Raw genomic sequence first — 19,327 nt, 5'->3', positions numbered from 1 at the left:
ATTTTTGAAACACATAAGGAAATCTGTTTAATGACACAATTGGCCAAATTTCTTACTTTAGTGACATGAAATCTGACCACCTTTGAAATAAAAATCTGAAAGTTTTCATTCATTTAGAATAGTCCTAAAGAATGAACATTTGAATCATTTTTAAATGTTTTTTAAGAGAACATTTAAAACATCTATGTGTCTAACCCGCAGATTTCTTAGTGTTAAATGCAGCCCAATTCCATGTGTTCCTGTGTAAAATTAATGCCAAGCCACACACTGGGATATGAAAAATAGATTTATTGACCAAGAGTTGCAAAGGCTTGTCCGGGGTGACGAGGACAAGAGCCTCAGGCCTTCCCGAGGCTCTTTTTGATGAAGTGGCCCACCAGTCGCTGAGGTCTCTGCTGGTATTCTACCAGCACATCATGGGGAGTGTTGATCTGGTCCCCTTGCAGCCGGTCCAGGAGGGTGACACACACCACAGCCGCTGCAAAGGGCAAAGGTCTTATCAAGGCAGCGTCAGACACCTGCCTTAGCTCACCGAGAACAGGGGCCAGGGCCAGGGAGTGTGCCAGGGCCAGGGAGTGTGCAGAGCAGAAACAGCAGGGCTGCACAGATGGAGTGGGACACCGCGGAGGAAGACACACCCTCCAGCAACGTTGGCAGTTCCCTACTCTACCACATCACCTATGGCCTTTGACCAGGGCCAGCTCCTGGCTGCCCTGTGCAGCCCTGCAGGACATAGGTTGTCCCAGATCTGTCTGGAAAGATGCTCAGGTCTAGACAAGAGGGTGGATTAGCCTTCAGTACTGAAAGCCAAGCTCTTGGTAAGGCTGGGGAAAGTTTCTATCTGAGCTGGACTAGGTCACCACCATCTTTGTCACCCTTCTCAGTGGTGTGGGAAATCACTGCAAGAACACCGAGGACCCTCTGTTTTGTGGTGTGACAATCAAGACATTGTATGTGTACCAGGGCTCCAGGGTCAACACCTGGTTAAGGCAGGCACAAGTGAGAAATCAACAATGGGGTACTCTCGGAAGGGGCCCTCTATGATCAAAAATGATGGAAAAGAGATACCAAGGTCATCACGGGTCTTCCTACCTCTCAGGCCACAGGCACTGCACATGGTGGCAAACAATGAAGATTCCATCTCAATATTTCGTACACCTGCGGCATGGGCTGCTCGTAGATAAGCCTGCTTGTCCTTCTCTGTGTAGGAGCAGAGGGCACCATCCAGACGGCCTTGCCCTGTGTCACACAAAGACAGGAGAATCACATGCACATAGTCAGAGGTTACTACACTTGGGCACCCTACTGTACGTGCCATCAAGACACAGGGATGAAGGGACCCCGCCTGCCTGGCTTCATAAAGTGGAGAGCTATTTGGGTCAATATTACAGCCGTGGCAGAAATACTGGGACCGAGTTAGCATCCCACATGCGGCTATCCCAGCAGAGACAGCACCATGGCATCACAGAGCAGGCTTTGGGTGGGCGAGGGATCCCTAGACCAGACACGCCCTCACTTCCTCTCACCCTCATAGAAGTCCAAGGTGCACATGGTGTTGCCCACAACGGTGGGGAATTCATCCAGGTCTGAGGCGCACAGCATCAACTCCTGCACCAGCTGCGCATCCAGGTTGGTGCTGCGAACCACCCGCTTTCCCAGGACAATCTGCTCAAACTCTGGCTTGAAGCACTCATCCACTGCCTGCTGGGTGATGACCACAGAGCCAGGCTCCAGACCTGAGGAAGATGCAGGTATCGCGGTTACCGGGGTGACAAAGTAGCGCTGCCGAGAACAGGCACAAGGAACACGATCCCACACAGTGGAGTATGGAAGCACCCAGCGTATACTCAAAGCCATCTGTCCCTCCTCCTAGTTAGGGCTTTTCCTCACTGGGAGTTTACACAGAACCACTGCTGAAAGCAAGGGAAAGCAGAGAACAGCAATCTTGCCGGGAGTCTCTGCATCCTTTACCGAATGTCTCTATCTTGCGGCCGTAGCACTGACTAGCGCTCCACCAACAAGGTGTCCATGTTAATTTAATCATTCCAGATTATATCTTTATTTTGTACACTTTCAGCCAGATCCAAAAGTATAGAAAAGCCACATGCCTCAAAACCAGCCTCAATCCTTTCCAGCTCCTGACTAGCCTGCTCTTCCTCTGTAACCACCAACAACCATCCCTGCAATATCGGCACTGGAGGTGTGTCCTCCTTGAGTAGCTGCATGCTTTAAAAAACAACACTCTGCTCCTTTTTTTCTGCTGGGTTCATATTTTTTTCTTATACAATGTGACCACTACCAGGGAATTAGAAATCCTGCCTTCCAAAAACAATGTCCATAGACCCAGGCGCCTAAATCTAAGGCTCTACTGCCCCTGGAGTCAATACAGCTTCCTATCAATGGCTTTGTGTTCCTGGTGGGAAGAATAACTATTAGAGACCAGTGCCTACAGTGACTTTAGTTCCCTAAGGACAAATAAGGAATTGCTTTAGAGCTGGGTTTTGGTGATGCACGCCTTTAATCCCAGTACTTGGGAGGCAGAGAGGCAGGTGGACCTGAGTTTAAGGTCAGCCTCATCTATAAAGCAAGTTCCAAGACAGCCAGGGCTGTCCTTTTATAGCTTCAGACTTTTACTTAGGCCATAGTATGTCACTGCCCAACACCCCCCCCACACACACACACACAGCCCTGACTGTCAAAACCCACACTGAAATAAAATCCCCACTGTGAAATAGGAAGACTAAGGACTGGGTGGGACATGTGAGAAGAGACTTTCACTCTGCCCTAAAGGATGGATTAACTTATTCACTGAGATTAATGGTGGATGAATGACCAAGGCTGGGGCAAAACTCCCCATCTTGAATACATGATGAACCCCTGTGCTATCCCTAGACTCTACCAGTAAGAAAGACTGCAGTCTTTAGCATTTCACAGTCTTCTTCAAGATCACTTCTTTGCGTCTTAGGTTGTTTCTGGGTTTGGGGGGGGGGGTGTTTGTTTGGGAGATTTGGGGGCTTTGAGGGGGTTAGGTTTTTGTTTGTTTTGTCAATGTTTAAGAATTTCTGAGCTAATTTCAGGCCCTTTGTTAGTTTTGTATCCTACTGCCCCAGTACACACTTTGATGGAAGAAGGAGACAGGCGGAGAGGGAGGCCCTGGAGCGATCCTGTCTGTGTTCACACCACGCAGGAGCAGCTGCAGGGCTCTAGCCCCTCCTCCACCCACAGGGCCAGAATCAATCCTCAGTCCTCACCTATCCCGCCGGAAGTGCCGATGCGGATGATGGTGATGTTGGAGCACCTGGCATGGTACAGCATCTTGATGAGTTCATGCAACATGATCCCAATGGAAGGAATGCCCATGCCGTGCTGAAACCAGAGAGAAATGCAGAGGCTAAGCACAGCATTGTGCAATGCTGTGTATGTCAGCTCATACACAAGTCCCTTCGAAGGACTCACTCCACATTTTAAGTCCCCCAAAGACAAGCAAGCTTTTGCAGAGAACAAGACTGTGGCAGAGAGAACATTAGCCTAACTTCCACTGTATTATACAGTTATAATTTTCTACTGTGAGTTGTTATTGCGATCCTTTCACTATACCTGGGTGACAAGTGAAATGTATTTATCGGCTTTGGTACTCTTCTGCTTCGACACATCCGCTGGGCTCTTTGGAACAAAGCCCATGTGGGGAAGGAGATTACTGTGTGTTTTATGTGGCTTATTTCAACTAATAAAATCATGTGTTAATGATGGACAGACTTCAAAATATTAACAGAGCTGTCCTCCACATGACCTACCTAGCTTGACTCACACAAGCTGCATAGCAGGAGGAAGGAAGCAGCTGCCAGGAGGAAGAAAGCAGCTGCCAGGAGGAAGAAAGCAGCTGCCAGGAGGAAGGAAGCAGCTGCCAGGAGAAAGGAAGCAGCTGCCAGGAGGAAGGAAGCAGCTGCCGGGAGGAAGGAAGCCATTCCTAGGTAACCCTGGATAATGAGCATGCTGTCTGATAGCTGAAGCCATGCCCAAAGGCCCTCATCCATACCAGATAAAGTTTAACCACCGCACTTTTCTCTTGCCCTCTCCAATTTAGCAAAATAAGATAACTGACTGGTTGCTCAATCCCTGACATCGGATATCTACTGACTTCACTTTTGCCTCTGCCATATTCTCCTGGCCTCTGCAGCAATGCAACCCCACTCCACAGACCTTTCAAAGACCCTCCCACCCTCATATCTAAGATACCTCCTCTCTCCTCCTGTCCCGACCCCTTTCAGAATGTCAAACACAGGAATCGCTTCCACAAGTTGACTTTGCTATCAGGTGATTTTAAGTGACTGATACGCTTGGAGGTCTAGCTGACTAGTGTCCAGACACACATCTCAACAGGACGGGGATTCACTGTGAGCTGTAGTTCTTCATTTTATGAATGCCATCAAAGGAAATCAATCGCTAGAAAACGATTCCTTTGGTAGGATACTGGAGATTTCCGTAATCACTTTTATTGCTCACACAACCTGCGTTATAAAGCAGGTCCCTCACTATGAGATAGAAGAGGCACGGAGACCTGGCATGTGGCTCTTCTTCCAGCCCTGGGCCAGGCAAGGAAGCCCTCCCCCACACCTGCCACCCCCACACCTGCCACCCCCACACCTGCCACCCCCACACCTGCCACCCCCACACGGAGTGGACAGCTGTGTATATTGACATGCGTATCTGCTGTTGTATACCGAGGCTCTCCAGGAAGCTAAGCCTCAAGGGCTGGAGCCTAGGACTTACACATGCCCAGATGCCAGCTGCTAAGAGCTCACCATGCTCCCAGCCATTTACAGTAAACAAATGTTAGGGTAACAGCTGTTCAGCTGTTGGCACAGGCAGAAGTGGGGGGGGGAGGGGGCACAGGGCCTTGCAGAGCATGGAGACCAAATCCAAGTGAAAGGCAAGTACTCACGCTCACGGACAGCACAGGTCCGACTTTATACATGGCGTAGCGGTCAGTGCCTGCACAGATGTTGGGGTACTCTTTCCCTGGATGGTCAAGGCCCAGCTCAGCAGCCACATATCTGATGAAGGTGCTCATCCGAGAAGGGCTTCCACCAACACACACGAACTGAAAGCAGAAGACGCCGTGTCGTTAGAGCTATTCAAGTTGACTGGCAACACTGGGGTCACTGCGAACTTCCTAGCAAGCTGCTGGGCCGGACCTTTACCAAGTGTATCTAAGGAAGTGAGCAATCAACTTCCCAGGGAGAGTTTAGTAATCACTGCTCAGCACGGGCACCCAGAGCACAGCTCTATACAGGCCCTGGCTGTCTTTGAAAAGGCAAGAGCAGGCACCATGCTGGGTCCCATACACCAGGTGGGAGGCAGTCTAGGGTGCTGGAAGGGGGTTTGGGTTTAGATTCAGATGGTTGGAATACCTCACCTCACGTGACCAGAGTGACCCAGTGTTGAGTGGCAAAGAATAGCATCCCAGTAGGGGGTTGGGAATTTGCAGGTGGAGAAGCAAAACCTTTGCTTTGCAAAGTGTCATCTAAGACTTTATTTTGCCAAAGACTAGCAAATAGTCAAAGTGATTTAATGGAACCTGAGTATAAAAGAAATAAATGCATATCTCTAAACATGAAAAGCCATTTCCAGGGCTGAAACAGAAAAAACAGATTAGCAATATTGGGATAGATGGAAATTCAATCAATAAAAAAACATGAAATCTGCCCACCATTTGCTACCAAAGGTGAGTGCTAGCCATGGCAGATGGGGTCCAGCTTTGGTGTTCAAAGCCCATCTTGGTTTTTAGTTCAGTGTGTTAATTCCTCTTTAGCAGGATTAAACATTGAAGAGTCCTGTTGTATGGTAACTATAGTTACCAAAGAGCCCTGTTTTAATAGTGTGGTAACAGTTACCACACCTAACTGTAAATTGCAAGAGAACCAGCAGACAGGATTCTGAGTGTCCTGAGTTGTGAACTTGGGGCTGACCACTCTGCTTACCACTTCATATCACATACAGGAATTAACTGCCACACTGTTCCTTGCAAAGACGCAAATAGATGTCTATTAGAAACAAATTTTAATAAAGAATTTTACAAAAATTTAGGACACCCTAGCACTGAGAACTGAAGACTCTGTACTGGAGGTGTCTCATTAAAATTATCCCTCTGATAATTAAAACAATAGCTCCAATATACACCTCCAACTACAAGCAGGGATCATACAGACTCCATATTGACACCGCACCTCTTGGAAATCCTTCCCAGCTCTCTACATTGCCTAGACTGCCCCAAACTCCTGAGATCCGGAGTCGCTAGAGTCATAGGCATCGGGCCACCTTGAGTGGCTCAGGAGAGTCTCATGCTGTTGTTCATATATGAAAGTTCTCAGAGATGAAGCAGAGGCCTACACAGCAGTACTTAATATCTGCTATCCCTGTAAATGAAAGACAGCCATTTGCAAAAGTCTGAGAGAGATAGAATGCAGTCCTGTCCTCTGTCAATCATAGTGCATAGGTGCAGCGGTACTGAAGAGGAGGTCGGAATCCATAGTAGCAATGCCGGGGCTTTTTACCTTCACATCCCCAAACATAGCAGGGAAATCGTGGGTGCTGGTGCTGAGGTTGAAGTGGTAGAGAACATCTTCCTTCATGGTTGCTATGTTTGGATTTGAAAGCTGGACGAAGCAGTCACTGCTAGGAACAAAAGGTGAAAGGTTTATAGGACACGGGTGTGTACGACCAGCATTACCAAGATATGGTCCCCATCCAAGAGGTGCGTGAGGGACACGGTGGGGAAGAGACCCAAGCACATCATGGGGAGAAGATAACCACACTGCCAAGGTCCCTACCTCTCTTCTCCTTTCTTTTAATCCCTCTTTGCTCTTAGGGCAAATCAGCAAAGCCTCAAAAGAGCCAACAAAATTTAAAGAACAAATTGATAAATCATTCAACATAAAGAATGCTAGTTGATATATTCAATTTATAGTCAATACAGAAACTTGACGGTTAATATGATCACTATTGGACATAAGGACAGAAATAGAACAAAAGTCTCCTCTGCTGCCTGAGATAACTTTTCCGATCTAAGTGCCTAGAAATTCCTTTCTGGATCCCGTTGTATTAGCTCCTACTGCTCAGAACTGTGACACTAAGCGTGTCCTGAGGGGCTGAAGAGGACAGATGTTCCTAGTTTGGAGCACGCATTCTTGCAGGAAGACCAGAGTTCTAATCCCAGCACTCACATGGTGGCTCACAACCATCTCTAACTCCACTTCCAGGGAACCCACCACCCTCTTCTGGCCTCTACAGTCACATGCATGCAGGCAGGCAAAACACGTAAACTAAGCCTCCACTTTCTTTCTTTAAAAGATTGTTATGATATGACTTCCCACCATTTTGCTTTTCTGTAACATTTTGTAGGAAGGTAGAAAGCCAGGTGGTAAATATGGCTCTAGACCATGATGCTTCTGTCTTAACTCTGCCCCTGTCTCCTGAAAGCGATAGGGACAAGGAGGGCAAACACATGTGGTATACTTCAATGAAGTTTGATTTACAAACACCCCAGGGCCAGATCACTCCATCCTGAGTGAAAGACTGCCATGCTTTCTCAGAGGCAGTCTTCAGCACAGCTGCCTCACAGCACATGCACACTGATGTCCAAAGAGTGTCTCCTTGGCAGGATGACGCGGGTGTAGGTCCTTGAATATGGAGCGATCATGCTACCATTCCTTCCTTCTGAGTCTGGCTTTCTGCCCAGAGCCAACTAGTGACACTTTCTCTTCAATCTAACTCAAGAGAAAAAGATGAGAAAGCAGTGATCCAGAGATCACTGCAGTATCATAAGGACTTGAAAATGGTGTGTGTTGAGTATGGACTTTGTTCCTGAGAACTGTGCTGCCAAGCTAATGGCCATAATGGGTTTGTGGGGATGGAACCTGCTGTTCCATCAGATCCGTGCCACTTCACAAAGGACCTTTCCCCCTTCTCCCAGATCAGCCTCACATGTTTTGGTCACTTTCACTTTCTTTTTTAGAGATAGGACCTCACTGTTTCCCAGACTGGCCTCCACCTGCTATGTAGCCTTGAACTCCTGATTTTCCTGCCTCTCCCCCCACAGTGCTAGTGAAAGAACCCTAGCACGTGAGGCAAGCAAGCCACTCCCTCAGCTCCTATTTCTTTTTCTTTAAACAAGTTTCATTTTGTAGGCCAGAATGACCTTGAACTCAATATCCCAGCCTTGGCCTCCTGAGTGCTGGGATTACAGGCAATCTGGCTGTCTACATCTTTAGAAAAATTTATACAATTAAGCCGGGTGGTGGTGGCACATGTCTTTAATCCCAGCACTCAGGGAGGCAGAAGCAGGTGGATCTCCGAGTTCAAGGCCAGCCTGGTCTACAGAGCAAGTTCCAGGATAGCCAGGGCGGTTACACAGAATAAACCCTGTCTCGAAAATCCAAAAAAGAAAATAAAATATACAACTAAATGCAATTAATCTAATTTTAATTATCAAAATCTCCTGGAGACTATGCCATGTCTCCCACATCTCTCTCTCTCTCTCTCTCTCTCTCTCTCTCTCTCTCTCTCTCTCTCTCACTCTCACTCACACACACACACACACACACAGAATTGAACAAAGTTGAAGGTTAAGTGGACCTATTCTGATTGATTTATTTCATCTAGTCCCCATTGCTTCTCCTTTGCTAGTCAACTTTAAGGGCAGGCATCGAAGAATCCCTCTTCTCTTCTCTGTTGGCCCTATCTGCCTCCTCCCATGTTTCTCCAGCCCCCCCCCCCACAGCCTATTACTTTACAGTGGTGTTCAGATTAAGTCAACACATAAAACTTTAAGACTGTTATATAAAAGATAAGCCTAAAGCCGGGCAGTGGTGGTGCACGCCTTTAATCCCAGCACTCGGGAGGCAGAGGCAGGCAGATCTCTGTGAGTTCGAGGCCAGCCTGGACTACAAGAGCTAGTTCCAGGACAGGAACCAAAAAGCTACGGAGAAACCCTGCCTCGAAAAATCCAAAAAATAAATAAATAAATACAAGAAGAAGAAGAAAAGATAAGCCTAGCATAAGTATCGGGGAAAAGTCAAGAGCTCTCTCATAAATGGAGTAAGAGGAGTAAGAGGTAGGTGGGCAGACCACTTCACAAACAATGTCGGAGATCCAAGGCCTGCGCGTGCGCGCGAACGGACACGCACGCTCACACACACACACACACACACATCAGTCATACATGCAGGATCACTGCTGACCAAGCCCTGAGCTGCAAACCTTGCTGAAAAAGAGCAAGCAACCTGACCAAGGCACAGAATGCACCCACCAACTGACCCCATTCTCCTGGCAGATTTCCTGGCTTTTTATTAGCAGGAGGAAGCCCTTTCTTGTGGGACCAAAAGCAGGGCATGGGCAACTAGGCCTTGCCAGAAATCATGTTTGATCTCTAGGACAATCTGAAATCCCAGGCATCATAGCACACCCTTCAGGCACTTAACCATATCCTCCTTCAGGATGTGGCAAATAGGGAACACAAAACAGAAAGGGCCAGCTTCTGCTCCAAAATGACACAACAGGATGTGATTAAGACAACACGGCCACACACAGAAAACCTTTCCCACACAGAAAACCTTTCACACACAGAAACAGAAAACCTTTCACACACAGAAAACCTTTCACACACAGAAAACCTTTCACACACAGAAATCCTTTCACACACAGAAAACCTTTCACACACAGAAATCCTTTCACACACAGAAAACCTTTCACACAAAGAAATCCTTTCACACACAGAAAACCTTTCACACACAGAAATCCTTTCACACACAGAAAACCTTTCACACACAGAAATCCTTTCACACAGAAATCCTTTCACACACAGAAAACCTTCTTCACTTGTCAGTTCCAGGAAAAGCAGAAGGGAGAAACAACCACAAGAGCAAAGATTTTAAAATTCATTAACGCTGACATGTATGTGATCTGGAACCATCTCCAACATACTAGCTAAAGGATTTAAAATATCAAGTCGGAGACAAAAATATTTAGTCGACCTCAGTTTCCACTAATTTTATTCTGCCTTATGATCACCGAATTCATTTACCAAGTATCCACAGAGGGCCAACCACTAAGGCCACATTAAAGGAGGATGGGTGCCACCCCACAGAGCCCCAGCAGATGCTGGACAGCCCTAAGGTAGGGAAATCAGACTCATTGGACTTGGAACCCATGCAGGAGGTCTTAGGGTAGAACATGTACTCACTACGGCATGCTCAAAACCCTGGGCTGGAGGTGCACAAACATAAGCATACACACTGGAGTCAAAGACACGATTTAGCTCTTTAAACAAAGCCTAAACCTAAGAGAAATCATGAAAAACTACAAAGCAGGGAGAAAAAGAAAATATTCAAGATTCAGAAACAAGACTGAGTTAGGAGATACACGGTAGATTTTGTGTCAGAAAAAAAATGGCACAAGAAAACCTATAAGAACGCTTAATAAAAGCAACACGGCCCAGCATGGGTCAGTCTTACTTGTGATGGTTTGTGAGGTCCTTTGCTTCAGTTCCTGTTGCGGCCATCTTCCCACTGCACAGGCCCTAAGGGGGAAACATCACATGAAACAGAATCAACCCAAAGGTCCCTAGGGTGCTGCAAGGCAGCACCCATGTGGGGAGTCCGCGCAAAGCAGAGTTCTTCACATTTTCATCATGTCCATTATGGGAAATGTACACTGTATATACGCTCTGTGTGTGTGTGTGTGTGTGTGTGTGTGTGTGTGTGTGTGTGTGTGTGTGTAAGTCCACATGGGTGGACCTCACAATCGTGCATTTTAGGAATAAAGTTCAAGTTTCCTAGCATCCCATCCCAGCAGCAGTCAGGGTATCTTTCACCCTACTGACCACATCCTTCTGCTGCCTTGCCCTTCTGGAAGTCTTGAAGGTCCTCTTCCTGCTAAAGAACAGCAGCGGTTGCAGGGGTTTGAACAGAAATGGAGCAGCTACCAGCTCCAGAGGACGTTGCTGAGAGGGCAAGGACTTTAAGCTGCTGCCAGCCTGGCTGCAGAGCCTGCAGGAGGAAAGCAGCATGCACAGGCAGCAGCATGCACAGCCACGGCTCTTTCCCCGGTGCTCACATGGGAAGTAAGGAAAGCAGAGCTTCCGGAAGAGCCATAGGCCATGCGCCACTAAGAAAAACTGCAGGCTGTATGCAGGCATTTCCTAAACCTGGGCTGAAAGACTCCTCTGCTGGGAAATGCCCTTTTAGCTGTCATCATAACATACTGATCATTTTCAGTAAGGTTTGCAAACCAGAGACAATTACAGTAGATATTTCCAGAGAAAATTCCCATGCAATTGGTGCTTGTAACCTCTTCGTCTGGCTTTTGTTCTCATTTGGCATGAGAGGCAGACTTGTCTGGAAATGCCAGCTTGTTGCTGTCCAAACAACGGATGGCGTGAATTCTATTGCTTTTGTTGTGGTGGTATGGAGGGTGGAGCCCAGGAAGGTATATGCGCCAGGCAGATGCCCCACTGAGAAGCCACTCTATCCTGGGAAGGAGGTACCATCCCTCACTCACCCTGTGATACCCACATTCCCAAGTCAAGCTCGCCGCTGAGAAGGAGCGCTTATCTCAGGCAGAAAATAAGGAGGGCGGCTTTACCTGGGAGTGCCACCGGAAGCACAGAGCTGCTGGGTGGAGAGATGTGGTCCCTATGCTGTCCCTCAGGACTGGATGCTGGGCCATGAGGCTTTCAAAACCATTTTGGCATTTACATTATTTTATTTTACTGGGGATGGGCGTGCCACATCGTATACGTGGATGTCGGAGGACAACCTATGGGAGTCAGAGATCCTCCTTCCATCACGTGATCAAACCCAGGCGCAGGCTTGGCAACCACAATGCTTACCCACTGAGCCATCTCCTTGGCACCGGTTATTATGTTGATGGCACAGTACATTCTAAAGTTGGCCTAGGTGACATGACCAGCAGCATGGGAGACTGTATGAGGGAAAGACCACAGAAAGCCCGATGGCATTGCCTCAGCTAAGGAATGTGGAGGGCAGCAGTTAGCGCCTGGACCCTTGCTCTGTGTCAGCGGGATCTGGCACGTGTCAAGGTAGTGTAAAAACACACCTCTGGTCCCTAATTTGTGGCACTGTTTAGGGTGGCGTAGGTGCTAAAGCCCTGACAAAAGAAGTTCATCACCAGCGACAGACTTGTAGACCAAAAGCCTCACAGCCCTGCTCTTTCTGATCCGTGTTTGCAGTTAGATGTAAGCTCAGTTTCCTAGCCAGTGCCTCTACCAAGGCTGCCTGCTGTCCTGTGCCCCAGCCATGGTGTCTTTACCTCTCCACCATGGTGGTCTTTACCTCTCCAGAGCTGTAAGCGCAGATAAACTCTGCCATAAGTTACCCGGGTACAGGTGTTTTTATCAAACAATAGAGAAGTCACTAATATAACAGGTAAGAAACACTGAGGGGATTCAGAGAACAAGGTGGTTTGAGCTTTTACAGTCTGAGCTGGCAGAAATGAGGAAGCCTCTCTGGATTCCCTCATCGCAGAGGGGAACTAGTTCCTTCCCCTAGCCTGACTTCCATCCTACCTCAGGAAAAATGAATAAATAGAGTGGAGCTACAAGAGAATGTCTGTCCCTAGGCTCCTTCCAGTCCCAACGGGTTGTCTCAGTTCATCCCCTGACAATCATGCAAACTTTCACGGCTGTCTTGGGTTCCTGCTCTTGTGCAATGGTAAGCCGTTGGGCAGACACAGCCTGCGGGGATTTGCACTACAGTCTTACCTTTCGGTGTATTGATAACATGCAGGCCCTTTCTCCTGCTCAATCTTTGTTGGTTTTGTGAGTGAACCTCGAGGAGACATACGGATAAGTTCCCTTCCTCTCTAGAGTATGTACAGCTGAGAAGAGATGAAGACCCGGGACACAGTGAACCTGTACGCGGTTCGCGTGGTGAGCCACGCGAGCGAAGAGATGAACGCAGGGCAGAGAAGGAAGGAAACCAAAAAACTGAGAAAACAAATCCTGCAGCTTCTTCCCTCTGGTGACACCCGAGCTCCAAGTCAGGGGTTTGGCGCCACCCATGTTCAAGGCGGTCTTGCCCTCAGGAATCCTCAGGTAACAAACACCCTCGCAAGCACATGCAGACCTGTGCAGCGCCTCACCAACCTCCTAGACGACTTGAGAAGCAGTTTGCTAGAAAGACTAACCATCAATCACCCCTATAGAAATCGTGCCAATAACAGCTTTGCTCAAAAGCACCAGCTAGGTTGCGTGGTCAGAAGAATCTGCAGGAAAGGGGACACTAACAAACTAACCAAGAGGGTGGGGTCCAAGATAACTACTAATGACAGAGGCTGAGGAGCTGTGGGGTGGGGGGGTCACACGACCCATGAAAATGCCCTCAGGAAGTCTCTAGACTCACTCAGGTGCCAGACAACCTGTGAACACAAACTCACAGCGCTTGCTTCTTCTGTTAAACTGAAATTCGCTAGTCCTCCCGCCCTGGGGGTGGGGGGGGGGGTCACACAGACAAACAAAATGTCATTAGCTTCCCTCTAGCTTGCCAAAGATCAGTGTCATGTGGTCTGTGACAACAGCTGTCCAGTTTACTTTGGAATCACACACAGCCCACTTCCACCCTAAACACTCTTCAGGATAAGCCCCTCGGCATTTGCCTTTGTATTGTGACTGTCCCCTCGGTTGTCTTAACCCTAGGATCAAATTCTTCTCAGCTTGGCATGTGAACACATTTGAGAAGCGTTTTCATCCTGGGACTTAACACAGAGTTAAGTAGGCCTTTTGCTGGCTGAAGCAACGTTACCCAGATTGTGCAGCAGCTGGGTACCCACGGTCCCTCAGCCTCAGAGGCTCAGACAGAATGGCAGGGGCAGGACATTGGCAAGACAATAACTCAGCATTTCCTGGATTCATTCACCACTCATTAGCCTCAAGCCTCAAAGCAAGATGCTTCAGCGGAAGGAAAACATCTTCTGAAACCACACCCATGACCAGGAGACAATTACCAAACTCTAGCCCAGCCCAGAAGAACCACTGAGAACTGCTTCTCCTGTGCTCAGAAAGAAGCAGGCTTATCTCTGTCTACCCTTAGGCTGGAGGTGAAGCCAGTCCACTAGGGCTCACTGGGACCTTTCTTGTTCCTAGTATGTGATTTGGTCTCATTCCTTTTTCCATCCTAGAAGATCCAGCTGCTTGGGGCAGAGAAAGGACTATTGAACCAAGAAACACAGAACCCATGAGGCCGTAGAGAAGGGAATCCTCTGCTACACAAGGCCAACAGTTGAGCATTGCAAGAGGCAACCAGGACACAGACAAGAGGTGATCTCCAGACAACGTGTCCCTTCGCTTACCAGGAGATGACAGGGAGAAGCATCCACAGCGGGTTGTAAATAGGAATGATGGAGACCTGCGTGTTAGACCTGTATAAAGAGGTTCCAAGTAAACCCCAATAGCTGCTTCGATTCGAAAATTCTCAAGACTGGCCTGTTAAGGCTTGGTCACCAGCTGTGACACTATGGAAAAGATGGTAGAAATTTGAGGAGGGAGAGTCTTGTGGGAAGAAGTTAGGGCTTCGGGAATACTGGAACCCCCAGCCTCCCCCACACCATGTTTCTGGGCCACCATGACTCAGAACAAGCCTCTCTCGCTATGTATTCCTGCCAAGATGGACTGTACTACCATAGGCCCAAAGCAACACAGGGCCCATCAACTTGGGAACAAACCTCTACAGCAGAAAGCCAAAATAAACTCTTTGTTCCTTGAACAGAATCCCTTGGGATTTCGTCATAGTGACAGAAAGGCCACTTACACAGTGACATAAAATTTCTGAGCAGAAGACATCTGAGTTTCTGGAACCCCTTCTGCCTAAAAGCAAAAGCTCCCGCAAACAACTCAGCAAGTAATCTGCTCTTCTCGAAAATCCATGCTGCACCCAAACAGCCACTGTTATCAAACTAGTACACTTCCCGTCTGCTTTCGGGAAGTCCCGGTTAGCTTTTAAGATCATCTGGAATCCTGTCTGTCATCCCAGCGCTCAGGAAGCTGAGGTAGGAAGATTAGTCTGGGGGCAGCTCAGAGCCCAGGAGTTCAAGGTTAACTTGAGCTAAAAATCAAAACAAAAACAGAACAGCACAACAGCAAACTCACCAATACCAGGCCCAAAATGTAACCGCTGAAATACATTGTTTCTCCAAAAGCACCTTTTCCTTACCCTCTCAGAAGTCATGTGTCCACCTCTGGTGCTGGGCCCCTTCCATCTCTGTTAAGGTTGCAGTAATCCCCAAATTAAACCCACTTTCTGGGTCACCCTTTTTGAACAAACACCTTCATTATCTGCATAGACAGTTACGCAGTAATCTGCTCTCTTGCCAGTCTGTTTTTGTTATTGTTGTTTGTTTGTTTGTTTGTTTTTGTCATCTAATTTGCAGGCAAGCTTGGGTGGCTGGAAGACACAAGTTGTCTCTGACGCTTCATTGCAACCCGGGTTTGAGGGCCAGGAGCAACAGCAAGTGTGACAAAATGAGTCGAGGGGAAAGTGCACAGCCAAGGATGCTGGCTTTGGTGGGGGCAGGGATGACATCCTAAGGGCTGACTTCTAACTAACATGACAGGAAATGCAGTGTCGTTTGCCATGTATGGAGCTCATGACAGCTTATTTGTTGAAGTAGCATGACTCAGGAACACAGAACCTATAAGTGTGACCCTATGGGGTCACCAACAAAGGAGACGTGAGCCAGAAAAGCAGCAGTGAGAAGTCCAGAGGCCTGAACACACCTGTGATAACTTTCTCAACTCGGGTTTTCTGCCACAAAAAGCTTTCACTAATGATTCTCAGGATTTAGAACCACCTTTCCAAGAATGGCCACAACTGGAGGAAATCCAGTGATTTCATAAGCTCAAAACCCAAAACACAGGACATAATTCCTCTCCAAAAACCATGCTTAAGGGTGACATATTTAAGTTAATGAAAACAAAGGGAGATGCTCGCCTCTTAGTGAAAAAGTTTCTGTACCCCAATAAACCTTTCCACCAAAGCAACAGTCCAAATCAGACCAAATCAAGCCGAATTAGAAAAAGCCCACGTTTAATGGATATAAAGGCTCCCAGATGGCATTCTGCCCTCCACGCTGACAGGACCTGCCCTCAGTCCAATGCTGCCCTCCAGTCTGACAGGACCTGATGGTTTAGCTTGCCCTGCGGGACCTGCACAGACACTAGAAAGTAGCCCTTCCCCTCCATGTACATCCTGCCTCCTCTACCTGCTGCCAAACTGACTCATTAATGAGATTTTAAATTTCAACTTTACTCTTGATATTTAAGATATCAAAGTCAGAGCAATAGACTATTTACTTCAGTGCATAAAGATTTATAATTTTTGTGGACAGAAATGTATATTAAAAGTAAATCTGTGTGTGCAGTAGTGTGAGTTTAGACGGGCGGGGAGAGAGGTGGAAAGAAACTACTGAGTGCTTATCTGTGAGGAGAAACAGGGAAGTTTCTCTTTCGGTTATGCATATGATTTTTATTTTGCTTTCTTAAGAAAATTTCTTAAATTTTTTTTTTTTGGTTTTTCGAGACAGGGTTTCTCTGTAGCTTTGGAGCCTGTGCTGGAACTCCCTTGGTAGACCAGGCTGGCCTCGAACTCACAGAGATCCGCCTGTCTCTGCCTCCCAAGTGCTGGGATTACAGGAGTGCGCCACCACCGCCCGGCTTTTTTTGTAGTCAGTAAATAAGGCAAAAAAAGGGGAGGTGGGATTTTGACAAAATTCAAGGTAAAGAAAAACTAATGTACCTATTAATGTTTAACAGCGCTGAAAGTATAACAGTATCAAGAATATAACGTGTGTCCAAGGAGCACATGCTGAATTAAAGACATGCGCAGTAATGAGGGTTATGCTGGGACTAGAAGGTCCACTTGGCCTCTGAAGAAGGGAAAAAAACAATAGCCAATTGGCTGGAAAGCAGGGGTGATTTAGCCCAAATGCAGATGGGGCACAAACTTCACAAGTTGAAAGAGAAGGCAACAATGCCAGGCCCTGGGAATGGCTCTTTCACCAGCAAAGACAGCTTAAGACTCCATTCAAGGAAGTCACCATGTTTTTTTAAAGGACTAGGTTACAGCGTATGAATGAAACCAATGTGTTTTTGTCTTTTAAGCCCAGATAGCACCCGCAAGAGAGAACCGAGGCAAAGAGAACTAGGAACTTAAAGTAAGGAGAAGGGGATAGAAGGAGATGGAGAGAAAAAAAAAAGGAGAGGGGATAAGCATAGAGTGTGAACAGACATCTAAAGGCTTCCTGTATTGCCTTCATGGGAAACGTCCCTTTCTACCCTAGATTCAGGGTTCCCGGGTAAACTCACTGTCAAAAGATTGGAGGTCCACGTCCTGGGAAGGTTGCCTGAGTGTCAGAGACCACCCCAGTCACCGGTGAGTCACTCCACCAAGTCCTGGAGGGAGAGAGAGGCGACAGTGAGCCAGGTCTGCAAGCAGGTTATTACAGAAAAGAGCAGTAACGAGGGTGAAGGTGGGTTCTTCGCAAATCAGTTAGTGACATTTAATACGCCTGGCGAGAGTTTCTCGGTTGAACTGCAGCCAAACAACTCGGAGCCAATATTTTATGAGATAACATTTGGTAAATCAATTACGAGGAAGTCCATACGAGTGATCAAAATGAAACTTTGTTCCGTCCTTCATGAAAAGACAGATGTAATGCTTCCAGCTCTAATTTTCTGGGTGGCGTGAGCTGTGCGAGAGTTCTGGTTCTCTCTTTCCGGAGCCGGACTGGACACTCTGGAAACACCTGGAGGCGTCTGCTGGGCCTTCCCCTGCTCGTCCCTCGCCTGTTTACTCAGCTGCACTCTCCTCACCTGTGCGCCCTCACCTATTCTTGCCTCAAGCGCTTTCCTCCCCTCCCCTCCCCTCCCCTTGCAGGCTTCGTGTCCCCCCCCCAGTATGGCGCCTGCACCTTCATTTGCTGAGAGGTCACGGGCGGGCACCAAGCAGAGCATCCCGAGCGCGGTGCTCGCCTAGCGCTGTTGCTGTCCTCCCACTTTCACCGCTCACCCTTCCGCTCCCTGTGGGGTCTCATCTTAGGAGCGGTCGCCAGGAGTCCTTCCCCCACCCCGACCCCCGGAGCTTCATTCCTCACTTACAGGCTGGGAAAGCCCGCAAGGGTCCCGCAAAGCAGACTGCTCACCGCCCAGTCCCGGCCGACCGCGCGAACGGCTCCGAAGGCTGGAGAACTGTGAGAAGGAAGCTGCGCGCCAGAGCTTTTAAAGGAGGAAACGGACCAGAAAGGAGAACCTTGATGACCGCAAACACACCTCCTCCGATCTGTCACCCGCAGCCCCGCCCAGGGGTCACCGCCTGGCGTTGACCCCGCCCGACGGCTCAGCTGACAGCACCCAGGGCGTGCTCGCCCAGACACACCCCGTCCGCGCCTACTCTGGCTCCTTTACCCTCCACCCCCAATCCGGAAAAGTTGCCCGGGAGCCTCCAACTTCTAAATTTGCTTTCGTCTGGGGAAAGCTGACTTTTTTTTTTTTTTTTTGTTATCTAGAGCCATCCCTATGGCCCCATAGCCTCCTTTACTGTGGATGAAATCACACCCAAGCTATCTCACCTGTTCCACAGGCAAAGAAACGGTTTGGAAGCGGCTGTACGGCTACCCAAGGTCACCTCTAGTGCCAGGGCCCAGGTCCACCTATCTGGTAACGGGAAGGGAATGTGCCAGCAATGAATGACAGCGTAGATGCGGTCAAGAATGCGGAGCTAGGCTGCTGTAAACTGTGTCCTTTCAGTATCGCGAGCTAGCTTGTTTTGTTTTGACTTTTTTTTTTCTTCCCCTCTGGGTCCTTCCTGATCCAGGGATATCCTCCGTAGTTGAGGGAAGGCCAGGGGAGCACTTGCCCAGTAGGGGAAATGACTCATTCATTCAGACACAGCTATCTGGCAGAAGGCACCCCTGCCCTGTCCCGCACTGTGACTCCCCACCCCCAGCTGCCAGCCGGGCCTGCCAGTCCTCTGCTCACACAGTTCCTAGCTTGGCTTCCCCAGCTGGCCGGCACTCTGGCGAGAGGACCGAAAGGCTTGGGAATGAAGAGGGAGGAGAGGAATACAGCCCAGCACAACTACCCTGTGCTCTCACCAGGACCTAGGTTCCTAAGAACGGGCGGGAGCAGAATTGCCTATCATCCTGCGCCTGGAAAGAGGTCTCTCCCTTTCATTTCTTAAAATCTACAATTTCGATTCACAGTACCAAAGCCTAACTTCTCAGTCACAAAACTCTGCAGATGACTGAGTCCGAACACGAT

The 19,327-nt window shown here is 48.3% G+C and overlaps 1 protein-coding gene across 3 annotated transcripts; it reads right to left on the bottom strand.

The window, feature by feature from the left end:
* Positions 1-273: 273 nt before the first annotated feature.
* Upp1 (uridine phosphorylase 1) lies at positions 274-18,901 on the bottom strand. Of its 3 annotated transcripts, none has more exons than XM_075943383.1 (9): positions 18,637-18,901; positions 17,375-17,461; positions 10,512-10,576; positions 6,555-6,675; positions 4,943-5,101; positions 3,252-3,366; positions 1,527-1,736; positions 1,093-1,239; positions 274-478 (listed from the first exon to the last, which is right to left on the bottom strand). In XM_075943383.1, the coding sequence occupies exons 3-9, from the start codon at positions 10,556-10,558 to the stop codon at positions 339-341; spliced, it is 939 nt and encodes a 312-aa protein (XP_075799498.1). In that variant the 5' UTR covers positions 10,559-10,576; positions 17,375-17,461; positions 18,637-18,901; the 3' UTR covers positions 274-338. The 3 variants fall into 3 exon arrangements, with proteins under 3 accessions (XP_075799498.1, XP_075799497.1, XP_075799499.1); XM_075943382.1 differs by lacking the exon at positions 18,637-18,901 and adding an exon at positions 18,167-18,348; XM_075943384.1 differs by lacking the exon at positions 18,637-18,901 and adding an exon at positions 18,167-18,345 and having other exon boundaries at positions 6,555-6,672.
* Positions 18,902-19,327: the final 426 nt, after the last annotated feature.

The sequence above is a fragment of the Microtus pennsylvanicus genome, chromosome 12 (assembly GCF_037038515.1).
Source record: "Microtus pennsylvanicus isolate mMicPen1 chromosome 12, mMicPen1.hap1, whole genome shotgun sequence".
NCBI classification, from domain to species: Eukaryota; Metazoa; Chordata; class Mammalia; order Rodentia; family Cricetidae; genus Microtus; species Microtus pennsylvanicus.
Note: the sequence above shows the minus strand (reverse complement) of the source record. Positions and strands in the feature narration are given on the sequence as shown.